Genomic DNA, 18,920 nt, shown 5'->3' with positions numbered 1-18,920 from the left:
CGTGCCACTTCATGCTTGTTACTATTCATGCATCTTCCAGTCACTCAGTGATTACCTCCTTTCTCAGCTTCACAGCAGTACATCAGGTTGGTGGTTCAGTAGTTATGTAATGAGGCCGTGACAATAGCTACAGTGCTTTAATCACCAAAGTTGTGAGCCTAGTTTAAAAGCTGATTTTTTTCATTTCCACTGAATGATCATTTTAAAATAGGGAAAAAAAAACTTCAAACAAAATCTTCCATGTAATTACAGTATTTTATAATGGGTGCATCACTGAATACTAAAAATCCCCTAAAACAGCACACATTACAAATATGAAGTAAGTTGGAATTAAATGTGACATATACATATGATGTGACATTCACACCATCAGCATCACTACTTAATGGTACCCTTTGTCTGTTTTCTCAAATCCCCTCCTTTCCTCTAAGTTTGGTGTACTACTCGGGCACAACCTTTAGCTCTCCGTATCCACACGATATTAACATTAGTTAATTTAGCAAAATCATACCCAGGATAAGGAATTTCAATTATACTAACACAGAGACATTGAGTTTTCCCTGTTTCATTGTTTATAAAGAAGTGTTCAAATGATGAGGTTAAATAGATTAGACTCCCTACAGTATGGAAACAGGCCCTTTGGCCCAACAAGTCCACACTGACCTTGAAGCATCCCACCCAGACCCATCCCCTGTAACCCACACACCCCTGAACACTATGGGCAATTTAGCATGGCCAATCCACCTAGCCTGCACATCTTTGGACTGTGGGAGGAAACCCACAGACACAGGGAGAATGTGCAAACTCCAATCAGACAGTAACCGAGGCTAGAATCGAACCCGGATCCCTGGTGCTGTGAGGCTGTCGTGCTAACCACTGAGCCACCGTGCCACTGTAACAGGGAGAGATTGTTTCCACTGCCTGAACAACCAGGATAAACAGAGGAAGTGGGTTTAAGATACGGCGAATGGTTGTGTTCGCAGGGGTATTCTACTGGATATGGCCATACTTAAGTTATTCCTTACAATAAAAAAACTGAGTGTGCATATCATGGTACTGGAGAATTCAACACGTATTTATTACAGTTAATTATATGCAGAGGGTACATGTAGCAGACACGGATGTGCATGGAATAATATTCAGCTAATAGGTTGCAAAAGAGGAGCTTGCTTCCTATAGTGAGCGATCCTGGAGTAATAAGACCTTTACACCTTCAGGTTACATGTTATGATACAGTGTTCATATCATGTGCATATCTCTTAAAGGTACAGTGATAAGTTGACTGTGAGACATTACACAACATGACCTCTTTTTTAGAAGAAGCCTATAGAAGAATAAGAATCATTTTTGAGCATTGAGCTGTTACAATCTGGAAGACACTGTCAAACTGATTACATACATAAAGAGAAAACATTTCGGCCCTGTGTAGAAAGAGCATAGGATTGAGATGGATTGTATTGTTCATTCTCGAATCTCGCATAAACACATACGTCCCAAAGATTAGCAGATCAGATCAAACGGCATGTTTCTTCAGCTGTTCTCAACAGGCAGAGTGCCGACTCAACCAGCCGACGCTTGAAAAACTTCAGAACAATGTATCCAATTAGGCACAATTCTTTGCTTGGACAATACTTACAGAGCAATCCCTATGTGCCAAGAATTATGCTAACCATCAATTTAAGATTAAATTAATGATTGTTAGTCAAGCATGCAATTTGGCTCACTTGCATTTGGTAGAAACAATATACGCAAATACCAACAAGCAGAGGGAATTTGTTCCAGCATTGCACATTTTCAAATAAAAACATTGGTGCAACTGTTCCCTGTTGCATTTTCCATGCCATAGTCTTGACCAATCCTTCTATTTGCCAACCAAGCTGCACCATGTTTTGCCTGCAGTAAAAGTTTTTGTTCCCTTTGAAATGTGGTATTCTTGCTTGGTCCTGGTACAGGCAAGATGATAAGCTTTGATTATATATCTCCTTCTTAGCAATATTAAATGTCTGTGCCACCTTGTGACTGTTAATATCCATTTAGAACTTTTTTACCTGTAGCCACAGTTTGTCAGAGAATGTTGTCTGTCCATTGGCCATGCATTGGAAAGTCGCATTCTGCCCGGCATTAACTTCTACATTCTGCAGGCGGCGGAAATGAGGAGATTTGGCTGAGAAGAAGAACAACAAATTTAAATGCATTTTCAACAAGACAGAAATAAAACATGCTACATTACAGTCCATGTGCACTTACAGCTTATGTTGACCTCCAGCTCATGGCATTCAAGAATATACTAGGAACTTGTTCACAGAGATTTGAACACTCTTATACAAGGAACACTAAATGTTAACATGCATATGTAGGGAACAATTAAGACTGCAAATGACACGGTGGCTTATTATTGCAAGGGATGCAAGAAAAAAGAATTTAAGCAACAATACAGAGATGGCTAGGACTGCAGATGCTGGAGTCAGAGACAACCCAATGTAGAGCTGGAGGAACACAGCAGGACAGGCAGCATCAGAGGAAGAGGAAAGTTGATGTTTCAGGTTGGGACCCTTCTTCAGAAATCTGAAGAAGGGCCAGAAACATCAACTTTCCTTCTCCTCTGATGCTGCCTGGCCTGCTGTGTTCCTCAGCTCCATACTGTGTTACCTCAAGCAATAAAACAGGACTTTGGTTAAACTATGCCTCGAGTACCATTGCAGTTTTGTGTGCAGTTTTGAAGTCCATATTTAAGGAAGGAGTTATCCTGGGAGAGTTAGAAACTCTACTGTAAGGCAACATTGAGGGATGAGAAGGTTGAACTATAATGAAGAGCTGAGTAAATTGGGTTGGTATTCTCCAATCTTTAGAAAAATAGGAGGCAATCTCATTGAAACATTCATGGGATTTGACTGGTTAAATGATGAAAGATGGTCTCCCATGGCAGTGAATTATAGATCATGGGACACAATCTCAGGGTAACAGGCCAATCATTTAGGACTGAGATGAGCAAAATAACTTTCACTCAAGAGGCTGTGCTTCTTTGAAGTTCTATGTCTCTGCAGGTTGTAGAAGTTCCATTGTTGAATATATTTAACACTGTGCACAGACAGATTTTTTGTTATTCAGGGAATAAAGGGATACAAAGAGTGGTCTGAAAATGGAGTCAATGTTAAGATCAACCATCATCGTATTGAGTAATAGAACAGGTTTAACAGGCCATGTGGCCTAGTCCTGCAGCTCCTGATGTTCCTTTTTGGATGATAGTTACAAATACTTTCCATCAAGGTTTCAAGCCTATGTGACTCATTGACTGTGTTTTTCTCTCCACGAATGCTGCCAGATCTACAGAATTTCTCATATCCACCAACTATAGTGTTTGGCCTTAGTGTTTATCAAACTTGTCCCCTCCACTTCATTCACAAATTCAAATTAAGACACAAACAAAGACACAGGAAAGAGCGCTGGATCCAGAAGATCCTGCCACATCATTCATTGCTTTCACAGCACAAGGGTGAGAAACCTCTCCGTAATCATTCAACATGGGATCATCATGTACTGATGATGTATCATCACATGGCCACGACAGACCACTTGGAAGAGAAACAATGTAATGTAATGTCAGCCTGATAGTTGCTGTTAAAATGTACCTAGATTATTGCAGAAACATTTAAAACAAGGCACCCTTACGCATTCGCATCCTGCCAACCCAAAGGTGAAGCAACAATTGCAGTCTTCTTTTGATTACCAATATGCGTTTGAGTGGGAGTTCATGGTAAATGCTGCTGTTGTGTGAAATTCAGTGCCAGAAGGCCAAATTGTTAAATCTACCTACACAATATAAAAACTGCAAGGGTGACTTTCCAATCCTAATGGTAAAGCGGTGGGCTCAAACAGCAGCATGGTCAATCCTCCCTAATACAAAGGGAGCTGGGCTTCCTTTGAGCATTATTTTCAAGTTGACTTTATTATGTATTCACAGGCGACTCTCGCCAAGGATTGGACCTTCCACTAAAAGCTTGCTGCTGTCAAAACATATTAGATGGTGAAGTATCAACACTTAAATATTGTATGTGGTACTTAAAGGGGATGAGACTATTGTTGTTGGGGCTTGCAGCTTAAATACAGACTAACAATCAAGGCTAAGCACATTCATTTTTGGATGTTGGTTTGTAGAGTGATACTTCTGAAAAGAAAGGAAGGAGGAAGGGTTGGGAAGAAAGGAAGAAGAAAGAATGAATGATCAAGCTTCCATGCATTTGTCAGCTGCTATTTTCTGAATCGAGACTGGCCTTCCCAGAGAAGAACTAAAATCTGTACTTGTCAGCATCTGTCAGACACATTCAAAAAACATCAAGCATTCATATGATATCTGAATTTGGGTGAATTAATTCAGAAATTCATCATAGCAAGAAAAGTTTGTATCCTGCAATTTACTACCTCGCCCCAATTAAACAGAGACTTTGCTAAATTTTCTTGAGATTTTTATAATTGCCAATAGTATGGCAAACTCTGTAAATTCACTGCCATTTCAATCTGCATTGTTGCATTAGTATTTGATATTGTGAACCCTAAGATGCAACCTTAAAATGCATCTGCTTATGTTATAATGGGATACAGGATGGTGTCTTTGAATGACCTCGACATGCAACATCTTGAATGACACTCCAGAAACAAACACCTTTCATTCATAGTGCACGCTAACAGTAAAACATATTAGGAGACGGGGTCAAACTGAAGAGTTAAGCTTTAAGGAACATCTTCATGGAGAGGAGGGAAGTTGTGAAATTAAGAGGTTTAGGAGAGACTAGAATTAGATCAGGATTGAAGGCATTCAGTAAATAGTTACTCTCATACAGCATCTCATTCTCTCAAAGTACATCACATATCTTGATAAGTTGGCTGGAAGGCTTGTGATTCAGACAGACACCAACAGTACAAGTTCCATTCCTGAACCACCTGAGATCACCATGAAGGTCCTGGTCTCAACATCTCCATTGTCTGAGGCATGGTGACCTCTCAGTTAAACGACCATCAGTCACATCTCTCTAATGACAGCAAGCATTCCCATGGGACTATGGTCACTTACTCTTTGCCTTACTTCACATGTGATTCTGAAGTGACTTGCCAATCAGGTAAAGGGTAGGCCATATCAAGCAATGAAATTAATAACTGGCTAATCTACTTTCTTTTGCCCTCAGTGGAGGGGCAATAATTGTGGAATATGTGCCTTGTCTTTGAGCGAGTTTGCATTTAAGGACTCCATGCGCTCTGTGTTTACAATGTTGTAGCTCTGACTGTCGGTTAGTTGGCTATGGGTCTGCAAGTTGAACACTTGGAAATCAGTTGGTTGGCGATAATGTCTACTTCATAGCTTGTGATGTGTTTATTGTATTAAACTAACCCACAGAATTAATCAATGCCTGATGACCAAATGAATCATCACCATTATCATTAACATGGCATGATAAACAGCAGTTGAAAACATCACATCGAACCATGCCATTCATGAACAGTTAGTCAGCATGTTAGAGTTCCAGTAGAATATATCATGGTCTTAGATTGTGGTAAAGTGCATGAGACAAACTTTGTTAATCGGAACATTGGAGAGTGTTGTAAACACATCTTCCTGGGTAAGTAAACAAATCTCTACAGAGGCCAGTTTAATTCACTTGAAAAAAGTAAGCAATCAAGGTTTGTGTCAGATCAATATCATGGAAGAGAGGGTCAGAGGCACCTTGTCAGAGTGCCCACAAAATTCCCTAGTTTGAATTAGAACACAGCAGCCTTCCTAACAGAATTCAAAATGTTTAAACAACATTCAAAGCAATGATTTCTAGGTTAAGGAGTGCCCAGTGCCAAAAAAGCAAGGCATTAAGATTTGCTTTGCAATTGAGAACAAAGATCAACATGGATTTAACATGTTAGGAAAAACTGTTGAAGAGCTAAAGTATCCAAAAAGATATTTTTGTGAAAACAGCCCTAAAAGATATGGACCACATTAAGACAAATTTTGGTGTCACATTAAGCTTCTGGATTTATTGTCTGCAATTCATGTCATTTTTATAGAATCCAACCAAATTAATTGACAATTTTGTGATCAGATGTAGAGAAAAAGGTTCAACACGGGATTTTTCAGATGGGCAGATGGCAGAAAGAATCAGAGAGCTGCAGATGCTGGAAATCAGAAAGGAAAATAGAAATTGCTGGAAAAATTCAGCAAGTTGGAATAGTTCTGAAGTAGGCTCATTGGACCTGAAATGTTAACTCTACTTTCTGTCCACAGATGCTGCTAAACTTGCCAAGTTTCTCCAGCAATTTCTGTTTTAGCAAGTAAGTTGTTGAGGAAGTAACTACATCCAAACATGTGGAAGATTCCTCGAAACACTTGTGAGACAATCAATGACTGAAACCATTGGGAAGCTACTGAAGGATGACCATAAGTACAAAACAATCCTTGCAACTTGACAAAGTTTACAGGTCTAAAGAACAAACTCACCAGTTCAGGCACTCACAAGAACACCCAAACATAGTCAGAACACCCAAACATAGTGACACATTTGGAAGGTATAACCATCTGCACGCCCAGCTTTCAAACAATTTTGCAAGGCATTTGGCCATTGGCAAACACAATGCGCTTGAACAAAGGCTGATGTAGCTAAAAGACCTGGCCACTAGCTCAGACAGGCCATACACAAAGATTACCTTCAAGCTACAGTGAGGACCATCTGGTCTTTTACCACAGGCATACACACAGAATGATTGACAATCCAGAACCTGATGGTGTACTCAGTTAGATAAAGAATGGCAAACACATGTCAATCCTGTGGATAACATCCATGTCATACCATCCAAACGTGTTTCTGACAATTACAATAATCTGTCCTCAGAAAACTGCTGACTGATCCTTGTTGATTAAGGGGGAATCGCCAATTTACAGCCTCTGTGAATCCTTTTAAAAAGAATCCTCAGATACAGAAAATTATGAGGAAACCTATTAGTGTGAAAGTTTAAGCGTGCAATGTTCATCATTGGAAGTGGAAGTACAATCAATCCACCTGGAGGTTATAGTGCTTTATATCATACACACTCCTGGGCCAACAACTGCAGGTATAACAGCACCCTGTGACCTCGCCACATTCATCATAATCCACGGCATCTGTCAGACACCAGACAGATAAACTGCAATGGACACATTCAAGAAACACTTGCTGTATTGAACACAAAGAAAAGTGGAAGATCTCACTTTCTTCTAAATTAAACGTGCAATTATTTCAGTTCTCTGACGTGGAGTCAAATGAAAGATCAAGGGTAAAAGATTGAATAACAAACTCAGGACAAGTCCAAGCTTGAAAATCCTATCTTAGATGACAAAAGGTAATGCAGGAGTGTGGACAGAGCTCAGGGCATTGAAGTGAGTGCATGCAGAAAACCTTTCAATAATGTAACAGCATGATTAGAGCCGGGTATATTACAGATTACAGTGCATGAAACGTTTTAGTATTAACATACAATAAACATTGTTAATATACAATAAATAGAGTTCTAAACAAATCTAAGGCTAAAAACAGTTCACTGTGCCTTGTCTTCCAACAGTCTTGAACCCATACTCATGGTTGTGAGCGTAAAATCACGTGACAAAGGGATCAGGATATGAACAAAAAAGTTTGGTCAAGGAGATACATTTAAAGGAGCATCAGAAGGCAGAAAGATAGGAAAGTAGCAGTTTAAATTCATGCTCCTGTTAAACTAACTGATCCATGAAGTTCTGACATGATATTTGCGCACCAGGGAATGATAGCATAAAGATGATCCTTCCCAAATCTTTTGATAAATCGGTCAAGATAAAATGTAAATAAAAATAGAACCTGACTAGCTCAGGACTTTTTACATGCAAATTGCCAAGTGTGCAGGTTGAACACCCTAGTCTATCCTGGGTGATTTTATTGCTTAGTGGTCTTCTCTTGCCAGCATTTTTGAAAAAACATGTGCCATCTTTTTCTGGAATTTCTTTTCAAGATCTGCAATAGTTATGCTGGTTTCAAATACCTGACTGGTATAGTGCAGTGTCTGCTCAGATTGTTTTGCAGCTTAAAGTAAGGGCAACAACCTCTTGCAATCGATTTGTTCATCAGCCTTTTCGTTTCATTTCAATTCAAGTATAAAATAGGAATGGTTCTACACCTTTTGCATATGAATTCCTTCTTCTGTCACTTTACGTTATCTAACATTCCTTTCTTCCAGCTGCCCACCTTCTATATACTCTGGTACTATGAAACTCCTGTAAAAAAATTGAGCCTTTGTCCTTTTAATTCCCTAATTGGCCACATACTTTAAACCCCCGCAACTATCACAGCCACATCAGGCATGTCCGAGGTGTGGTCCATGAATAAAGAATGCGTAACAGCTCCTATATAGCCCTTCTTAGTTTTATTATGTTTCAACTTAAAAATAAGTAACAGCAAAGCTTTAGGATTCCACAAGATAAAGGTGAGCTCATTGTAAAATTTCCACTGTAGTTACTCAAGTGAAAAGGGTATTTGCCAATAAAAACATGTACAAAGTTTTAAGGTAGGTAATGATAGAAGATACTTATGAACATGCAAGTTCAGTCTCTAAGATTGTTACAGCCTACAGCCAGAAGTTTCTCATTCTAAAGTGAAGCGACTGAGACTTAAAGTCAGATTAAGTAATGGTGATGGCTTCTGGAGTCAAATAGTCAGTGTTTGCCTGTGCAGATAGACTCAGCAGGCTAGGAGAGTTTGGGAGAGGGAAATGTGATTTCCTGCTCTTGAATAGTTCTGCAATATTTGCAGATTTTCTGGATTCTTTTGTTGAGACACCAGTTGATTTCTGAATTCCTCACCTTCTTCCACTCTCTTCAGCTGAGAACTCTCTCTCTCTCTCTGATGTTGTTTCTCAGAGATCTACCTGAGGGTCTATAGGAAATGGTTTTCACAAACTGCCTTTATCGGAATCTAAAGCAAAATAGCTGCAATGTTATTTTCAATTGAGACATTAATCCACCAGGCAAAGAACTTAATTACAGTGAAGCCTTTTCCCATCTCTTGTTCTACAGAAAGATTTTAATTCTCACACCTTTAGAGGACTCATTGTATTGACCAGGGGTTAATTTAATTCTAAAAGTCTCCTTTTGTGTTTGATGTTGAGATAAAATGTCTCAGTAAACTTTGAACCAACTTAATGCAACAGACGGTAGATTGCTGTGACTTACATCATGAAAGAACTTTTAAAGCTTAACTTAGATGTTTGCTTTTCAAGTTACAGATATTCGAGCAGAAATATTCTTTTAATGGTTTTCGCTTAAAAATCCACAATATTGGAATGGCACAGTTGTGACACAAGCAAATCTTTTTAAGTTTGACTACAGGTCTTTTAAATCCTGATGCTTGCAAGATTCCCTTCGCCATCTCTTGAGTTTGGTGGACAAGCTGAAATTTTTATTTGAATTTTTTTTCCCGGGAACAGGGTGAAAGAGAGCTCTAATACATGAGGGGTAGAGGGGTCTGCATACGCAGGATTTCTGAGCCAAAAACTGTAAATCCTCCGAATACTCAGCAGCTCAATCAACACTGCAGCAGAGTTCAGAAGAGTTACAATTTTGGGTACGGACCTTCTGTCAAAAGTGACAAATGGCTTGCACATGACACTTCACCTTGTTTATTCACCGCACAAAGGTTGATTCACCTTCAGATTCTGTTTGCAGTACTTCCAGCTTTGTTTCCAAAGTCAGATTGGTGGTACTTTGAGAGAGTCATTTACCTGCTACACATCAGAACTGTATGCTATTGCCAGTGAACCTGAAAGAGAATTTGTTCTGAGGCAGCAGAGGTGCCAATTTTCTGTAAGTCCTCCAGCTTGAAGCTTTCCTTTGAAAAGAAGTGTGCCAGCAGACTCTGCTCATTTTCAACAGCTGAACAAAACCAAAGCTTTTACTCATCAACTGTCACACTGCATCTGCTGGCTCTGCCTCAATTGCAATGCTTAATAGGAACAACCAGGCAGATAAACAGGAGAAACATTATCAGCTTAACGCAGGTGGCCCTCACTTTGACAAATACAAAGGAGTTGAAATAAATATTCATTTACCATACATCGAGAGTGTACTGCAAGCCTGAACAGCACTGTGCTCAAAGCCTCCCTTAACTAAAAGTATAGAGGGAGGTGCTGGAGGACTTCATCATGTGGAACGGTTGGGAGAAGCTGGGATTGAACTCCTTGGAACAGAAATGCCCATCTGAATGTGTATAGAAATAGAAAGATATGGGCTAAATGCTGGCATTTGGAGCCAGATTGACTTAGGATATCTGGTCAGCAAGGATGAGTTAGGCCGAAGGGTCTGTTTCTGTGCTGTACATCTTTATGACTTCAAATCCACAAGACGAGACCTAATTGAAGGATTCCAAGTTGTGAGGGTTCTGGTCAAGCAAACAGACAGAAACAGTTCCCTCTGGTGAGTTTGTGAGTGACCAGAGATCATAGGTTTAAAATAATTGGCAGCTGAACCAGGAGGGGAATTGGAAATTTTGTCACACTGCATTGTGAAGATGTGAAGTGTACATCACTGAAAGAGCGGTGGATCCGGTTCCATCAGAACAATCAAAGGCCAATTGAAAGTATACTTGCAGAGGCTTATGTTTGATAGCTCTCTCAAAGGGCCAGTATTCATACAATGGGCCACATGCCTTCTGTGTGTGTGTGTGTGTGTGTGTGTGTGTGTGTGTGAATAAGGAGCAATCAGATTGTGTTGAGTTGTATTTTCTCTGTGCTGTCAAACCAGCGATATGACTTGCAGGCACAGATAGTTACATCTGTTAGAAATTGGCAGCTGTTTCTGCATATGGATTGGAAATTAACAAGATTCCTGGCATCCAGGCCAAGCTATCATCTCGATTCTGGTTTTCACTGCCTGGGACAATCCTGGCATGTGAGCTGTCAGTGAAATTATTTTTAATGACCCAGTAATGAGGCAGGATGAATCTATCATTTGCTTGATGGACCAAAGCACAGACATTGACATGCTTACCGTATATTCTAAGGGCAGATTTCAAGCTCTTTCACATAAGAAAAGTGATCAGGCACTTTCAAAATCTTTTAATTGGTGTTTGTCAAAGAGATGCTTCTAACAACTGTTTATTGCTCATCATCTTCTGATGATTTCATCTTCAGAAATCACAGTATCCAACCGATCTTCTGATTTCACCTCCATTATTCTCTTTTTAATAACAATTACAAATAAATAGCAAATAACAAGCGATCTTGGTTGTGGTCAGCTCTCTTTTGCAGTGAGAACGATTCTGTAATAAACGGTAATAATGCATGAGATATTAATGAGATGCTACGTTGAACGTATCTTATGCAAGTGTTCCCCTGAGGAGGCCACAAATTGCAATGGTGTCCAAGAGCTGCTGGGCAGCCTTAACCTTCAGAGTACCTCCATTAGCATTCATAATGGGAGGAGAGGGTGCGGCACGGTAGCTCAGTGGTTAGCACTGCAGCCTCACAGCACCAGGGACCCGGGTTCATTTCCAGCCTCAGGTAACTATCTGTGCAGAGTTTGCACATTCTCCCCATGTCTGTATGGGTTTCCTGCAGGTGCTCTGGTTTCTTCCCACAGTCCAAAGATGTGCAAGCTAGTTGGATTGGCCATGCTAAATTGCCCGTAGTGTACAGGGGTATGGTTCTGGGTGGGATGCTCCAAAGGGCTGTGCGGACTTGCAGGGCCAAAGGGTCTGTTTCCACACTGTAGGGAATCGAATCTAATCTGAATCCTGAAGACTTATTATTTTCCTTCTCGACTCTGGCTTTTCCCCAATATGTACCTCGTACATGCCCCGGATGCGACAGACATGTTTACTTTCAGTAGGGTGTACTGACTGCCAGTTATCTACCCAACTTCCAGGAGCCTGGGACGTAGGGACCACCCAGTGTTGGGCCAACACACTGCTCTCTGCATTACTTGGCTTGCAGCAAGCAGGAGATGTTTACCCTCTTCCTAATGTATTCCCTGAACTCAGGAAAAGTAGGTTCGCCAAGGTTAAGAATGGGCTGGGGTATTGGAAAATCACACACGGGCACAGACAAATTTGATAAATGGGCCAAGAACGGTTAAGAACAACCAGTGGATGAGCAAAATGCAGCTTTTGAGGGGTTGCCTACATTCCAAGAGCAAGGAGGTTTAAATAAAGAGGAACAATCTGTAGTCTCTACCTAGCTTGGGATGAGTCTACATGAGATGCCTGAGAGGAATTGCAAGCTCAACACTTCTTCCCTGTCTGCGTTTTCCTGCTGTTAGCTATAGTTCCCATTTTCTCACAGGCTCAAAACATAGATTCTCAAGCAAAGCGTGCATACTTCTTAGACTGTTCATTTGTCTTAATCAGTGACCTCAGGGAAGACATCAATACTGATATTAGTCATTTTTCAGAGAACAACATCTTCTACAGAGTGATTAACTCCACATCTAAAAAATAAATAGATACTGAATCACGACAGGCAGATATAGACAGCATCAGGCAGTGAGGTGACAAATGGCGTTATTTTGAAAGCAAGTGAGATTAGGTCAATTCTGTTCTGTTGAGAAAGATTGTAGTTTTGTATATCCATCTCCCTTCTGCCAGAGTAGTGACATCTCTTCAGTTGAAGTGCTGAGGATTGGTGTAGGGCAACAGCATTCTCAGACACGAGTGCACTGTACCACGTAATAATATAAGGCAGGTTTGTTCCAATGATTCAGGAACAAAAACAGAAATTGCTGGAAAAGCTCAGCAGGTCTGGTACTACTTGTGATGGAGAAAACAGAGTTACGTTTTGGGTCCGGCGACCCTTCTTCATGACACCAGTTGGATCTGGGCTAATATTGGAAGGAGGCTATAGTTGAAGGTTATATTTCCCCACCAATTACATAGAACATAGAACGTAGAATGTAGAATGCAGAACAGTCCAGGCCCTTTGGCCCACAATGTTGTGCCGACCTATTATCCTACTCTAAGATCAAACTAACCTGCATACTCTTCATTCTACTATCATCCATGTGGCTATCCAAGAGTTGATCTGATACATGAGCAGTATTGCTTTCCAGACTTCTCCCACCTCTGAACTCCTCCCACCTGGCCAAAAATTAATCTGGTGTCACGTGATTTCTGACATTGTCCACTGCAGTCCAACACTGCACCTGAACATCATTCTTAAAGAGAGAGAGCAGCCACAGAAAATATAAAATACCTTACAAATGCTTCTCCAGGAGCATTCCTCATTTACTCCCATCAACAAAACAAACAATTCAACCTACTTGATAAGCTCATCCTAGGAATACTGGGGTAAGCAGAGATCCAGACTAAATAGCACATCATTTAAGACTCCTTGGCAGAACTGTCATTGTGCTAGAGACAGTCCCTGCCCAGTTTAATAGGCTGCAGAGTTACGCTTCCAACTGATATCGAGCAAAATCACTGAAAATATGAAAAGGCCAGATTCTCCCATTGGCAATATTAAAATTAATATTAAAATTACAACTGGAGCTGCAAGGCCAAATCCCAGGGCCTTTTTGATCATGTGAGGAACATTATTCTGTGTTTTTAGTTTGAAATGGCACTTCGAAAGGTTAAGAGTTTTCAAAGATAAATGGGGCAGAGCTTTACTGTCTCTTGTTCAGTGTATTTGCAGACGGCTAGCTGGAGGAGTGCATAAAGTTCCCTGGATATCCTCCCCCACTAAGCCTCCAGCCTGCCTCAGAAACAGTTTTATGGTAGCGCAGATGATGCCTAGACTGGCCTGCACAGCCTTGCTTGATTGAGACCCTTAAGTGAACAATTAGTGACCAGTTAAGAGCCATTTCCCACCCAGCCTCAATTTTCAGATGAGTTCAGATGTGGGAGAAGCCTGGAAAGCAATACTGCTCATGTATCAAATTGACTCTTGGATAGCCACATGGTAAAATGAAGAATATGCAGGTTAGTTTTATCTTAGAGTAGGATAATAGGTCGGCACGACATCGTGGGCCGAAGGACCTAGACTGTTTCATGTTCTATATTCTACATACTATGTTCTACGTTCTATGTTCTATGGAACTGACCCATATTAGCTCACCACTATCATCCAATTATAGGCGGTCCCTCCCTCTGGATGCACCCTTTTCCAGAGTCTCTCCATTGACCCATACCTTTCAAGGACCCCCTATACTAACTTGCTGTCAGCCTCTGGGATTTAGATGCTGGGGAACTGCCTGTTGTCTAGCCCTGAAAGCTGCAGTTTCTGGTGCTTCTGGGGCCAGAGAGACTGACAGCTCCATGAGGTAGATATACTGCAGAAGTCCCATATCCATACATTGAACACTCATTGGAGTGATAAATGGGTACAGGGCAGTCAGCATCAGCACTGATGTGTGCCCTGTTGACTCTCTGGATGGATTGATGGAAAACCATGTTAAAAATCCTGGCTAATGGAAGAAAGGAGCAAGGGGAATCACAACAACACAAAATTGTAACAGCACAGAGGAGGCCATTTGGCCCATTGTGCTTGTACCAGCTCTATCCATTATTGCTAACATCCTGCTGTTTTTTCAATTCCCTGCGCACCATTTCTATCAAAATGATCATCCAATGCCCTCTTGAATGTCTTAGTTGAATCTGTGATGTGGAGTTTTCAAATAAACCTGTTGAACTATAACCTGGTGTCGTGTGATGTCCAACCTTAGTCGAACAGCCTCCACCACAACTTCCAGGCAGCACATTTCACAGCTGAACTACTTGCTGTGTGTGTGACAGATTTTTCTAACGCTGCTCTTATTTTTTTGCACATCGCTTTAAATCGGCGTCCTCTTGTTCGTTTTTATGTGTGGGAAAGCTTCTTATCTACTCTGTCCAGTCCACTCGTGATTTTGAAAACCTCTATGCAATCTCCTATCTGCCTTCTTCTCTCCAAGGGAACAGTCCCAGCTTCTTTCACCTATCCTCACAATTGAAGTGTCTCATTTCTGGAACCATTCTTGCAAGGCATTTCTGCACCCTCTCCGATTCTTTCTCATGCCTTAATACAGTGCCCTCAAATCCATGCAGTACCCCAGCTGAGGTCTAACAAGTGTCTTGTACAAGTTCAATATCACATTCTTGCTGTTGATAGTCTTGAACTTCATTTGATTCAAGGGGCAGAAAGGGAGATCAGCTCCAATAAAAGGAACCAAGAGCTAAACAGAGAGCTTCCAGTCTTGAGGTGATCCAAGCAATCTCCCAGTCTCACAAGCCCTCAAGTGAAGCCAAGCACTGTCTGGACTCAAGGCCTGGAGAAGGCTGGAGATTAGGTGCCAACATGGAGTGGGTCAAAAGATTTTGTTCTGAACTTTATTTTCTCCATTTTATAATTTATTCTTAAATCCGCAATGCTGGACTTCTCTATTTATCCAAGGTCTGTAAATGAAAAAGCTGTACCTAGGCATCTTTGCACCCAAGCTGGTGCTGTAGGTGGTAACTTGTACACTTTTCATGGCATTCATCTGAGTAAATATTGAAATAAAGCTAATTCTAATGCTAATTCTTCTGATAGTAGGGGAAACGAGTGTAGAGATAACATTTTTAAGGTATTGTGGCAGGGGATACACTGGGTGAAGGGATGAGAATGTTGCTTAAAAGCAGCAATATCATAAAAGGACTACGTACAGTTAAAACATTTAAAGTTGCTAGCACCCTCTTAGCTGGAACTAGGCTGATGGATATTTTATCCAGCCGTCTTTGGCTGGTTTTTGCAAAGTTTTTCAATTGAATTCAATCTAATTCCAGAGACAGTGAAACCCATGTTGGAGCTTCTCATATATACTGAAAGATTTTATTCCCATGAATGAGTTTGAGTTGCTGTGCTTAGACTGATGTAGCAGCAGCTGTGCAAGCTGTAACCTATCTGCACAGCATGGCAGTCTGCTTTAGAGGCTGCCTTAAAGAGGGTGATCCCATTGTGCCATGCAGTCATTTTGTTTTATTATTTATTCATTCATGGAATGAGGACATCGCTGGCTAGGCCAGTATTTATTGCCATCCCTAATTAGCCAGAGGGAGGTTCAGAGTCAACCACATTGCTGTGGGTCTGGAGTCTCATGTAGGCCAGACCAGGTAAGGATGGCAGTTTCCTCCGCCAAAGGACATTCGTAAACCAGATAGATGTTTCCCCAGACAATCAACAATAGACTCTTCCAGGTTTTTAAGTTCCACCATCTGCCACTGGTGGATTCAAAACTGGGATGCAGGGAAACTGCCGGGGTCTCTGGATTAACAGTACCACGAAGCCATCGCCTCCTCGAGATGGGTAAGTAGGGAAAACAAATAATGGTATGAAGTCTAATCGTGAGGGCAGGAAAAAAAGTAGCGAGAGAGAAAATGTGCTCAGTATCCTCAAGAAGTCATCAGCCGTCATCTGCCTATAAATGAACTCTGGCAGGAATTATAAGGAGAGATATGGCCCCACATTTTGGTTCAAAGATTGGGATCGATCTTTCATGTTCCAACAGGAGGTTCCAAAAATCATCAACAGCAGTAGCCAGTGCCGGAACTGCAACAATTTTCCAATACTGAGGACCCATACAGTTGGAGACCCAGTGCCAGAGTATCATCAGGGCCACACTGGCATGCCCAAATGAGGGCTATCTGGGGACATGGGTTGGGCAATGTGGCCTCCTTTGGGCACAGGATGTGGGACATCAACCTGCAGCTAAAAGTAAGTCTATAACATGTTGCTTTAGAGATTCATTCCTCGCAGCCCTCTTCTGAATGAAAGATCCTGCCATATATCACAAAAGAGGTTGCTAAAAGAATAGGAAGCTGTTTACTGGAGAGTCAAAAGCCAGTTGGTCAACTTAGAAAGTCGAAAAGAATAATCTTTACCCACTGAATGGTTAGAATGTGGGACTCAACATCATATTACATAGGTTCATTTTGTTTTCTCAATCGATTCATGGGATGTGAGTGTTATTGGCTTGGCCAGCATTTATGACCATCCCTGGTTCTTGAGAATATAGTGGCTGACCTTTTGAACAACTGTAGTCCATTTAATGTAGGTAAACTTTCAATGTTGTTAGGAAGAGAGTTCTAGGATTTTGACCCAATGACAGTCAAGGAACTGAGATATATTTCCAAGTCAGAACTGCGTGTGGCTTGGTTGAGGACTTTCAAACAGTGGTGCTTCCATGCATCTTCTTGCTACAGGGTAAATTAACAGGTTTCTTGCATGATAATAAAATGTGAGGCTGGATGAGCACAGCAGGCCAAGCAGCAGCTCAGGAGCACAAAAGCTGACGTTTCGGGCCTAGACCCTTCATCAGAGAGGGGGATGGGGAGAGGGAACTGGAATAAATAGGGAGAGAGGGGGAGGCGGACCGAAGATGGAGAGTAAAGAAGATAGGTGGAGAGAGTATAGGTGGGGAGGTAGGGAGGGGATAGGTCAGTCCAGGGAAGACGGACAGGTCAAGGAGGTGGGATGAGGTTAGTAGGTAGATGGGGGTGCGGCTTGGGGTGGGAGGAAGGGATGGGTGAGAGGAAGAACCGGATAGGGAGGCAGAGACAGGTTGGACTGGTTTTGGGATGCATTGGTGGAGGGGAAGAGCTGGGCTGGTTGTGTGGTGCAGTGGGGGGAGGGGACGAACTGGGCTGGTTTAGGGATGCAGTAGGGGAAGGGGAGATTTTGAAACTGGTGAAGTCCACATTGATACCATATGGCTGCAGGGTTCCCAGGTGGATTATGAGTTGCTGTTCCTGCAACCTTCGGGTGGCATCATTGTGGCAGTGCAGGAGGCCATGATGGACATGTCATCTAGAGAATGGGAGGGGGAGTGGAAATGGTTTGCGACTGGGAGGTGCAGTAGTTTGTTGCGAACTGAGCGGAGGTGTTCTGCAAAGCGGTCTCCAAGCCTCCACTTGGTTTCCCCAATGTAGAGGAAGCAACACCGGGTACAATGGATGCAGTATACTACATTGGCAGATGTGCAGGTGAACCTCTGCTTAATGTGGAATGTCATCTTGGGGCCTGGGATGGGGGTGAGGGAGGAGGTGTGGGGGCAAGTGTAGCATTTCCTGCGGTTGCAGTGGAAGGTGCCGGGTGTGGTGGGGTTGGAGGGCAGTGTGGAGTTGTGTTTCTTGCATGCACTGGTACGTGTTGACAACTAGAGATGTGAATATTTAATGAAATGATTCAATAGTATAATTATATGTGTTAATTTGAACATGCTTTGATAATCTAGTCATGTACTCTGGAATGTCTTCTATGGAAACACCGTTTGATAGAGATGTGAATGAATAAAGTTGGAACCTTTTGATTGGGAATTATTATCTGTAGAAATAATCATTGGAAGCTTGATAGCTATTAAAGTTATATAATATGTTTGCTCTTTTAATAGACATTTGAGCTGTTCGCCATTTTCTTGATGTGTACATCTCCCATGCATTAATGAACAAACATTTAAACAAAGAAACTTGAACCTCATCTTATCTAAGAGGAAATAAAGCTTTAATTAACTCTTTCACTGCTGCTCTTCACCTTCTAAATGATAGCATTTGTAAGGAACTGCCTAAGGAGATTACATTAGATCAGATTCCCTACAGTGTGGAAACAGGCCCTTTGGCCCAACAAGTCCACACTGCCCCTTGAAGCATCCCACCCAGACCCATCTCCCTACAACCCACACACCCCTGAACACTATGGGCAATTTAGCATGGCCGATCCACCTAGCCTGCACATCTTTGGACTGTGGGAGGAAACTGAAGCACCTGGAGGAAACCCCCACAGACACAGGGAGAATATGCAAACTCTGCACAGACAATTACCTGAGGCTGGAATCAAACCTGGGTCCCTGGTGCTGTGAGGCTGCAGTGATAACCACTGAGCCTCCACGCTGCCCCTAAGCCTTGGAACCTTAGTGAATTTTGGCTATTTATCCTGTA

At 41.7% G+C, this 18,920-nt stretch overlaps 1 protein-coding gene across 3 annotated transcripts in view; it reads right to left on the bottom strand.

Moving 5' to 3' along the window:
* The window catches only part of LOC125451651 (receptor-type tyrosine-protein phosphatase mu-like), an 820,886-nt gene that overhangs the window by 500,795 nt on the left and 301,171 nt on the right, over nt 1-18,920 (bottom strand). For all 3 annotated transcript variants that reach the window (XM_059646218.1, XM_059646219.1, XM_059646220.1), the window contains exon 5: nt 2,049-2,164. In XM_059646218.1, the coding sequence (XP_059502201.1) occupies nt 2,049-2,164 (116 nt within the window). The remainder of the gene's footprint in view (nt 1-2,048; nt 2,165-18,920) is intronic.

The sequence above is a fragment of the Stegostoma tigrinum genome, chromosome 5 (assembly GCF_030684315.1).
Source record: "Stegostoma tigrinum isolate sSteTig4 chromosome 5, sSteTig4.hap1, whole genome shotgun sequence".
Taxonomy (NCBI): Eukaryota; Metazoa; Chordata; class Chondrichthyes; order Orectolobiformes; family Stegostomatidae; genus Stegostoma; species Stegostoma tigrinum.
The sequence above is the reverse complement of the archived record's forward strand: the minus strand, read 5'-3'. Positions and strand labels throughout refer to the sequence as shown.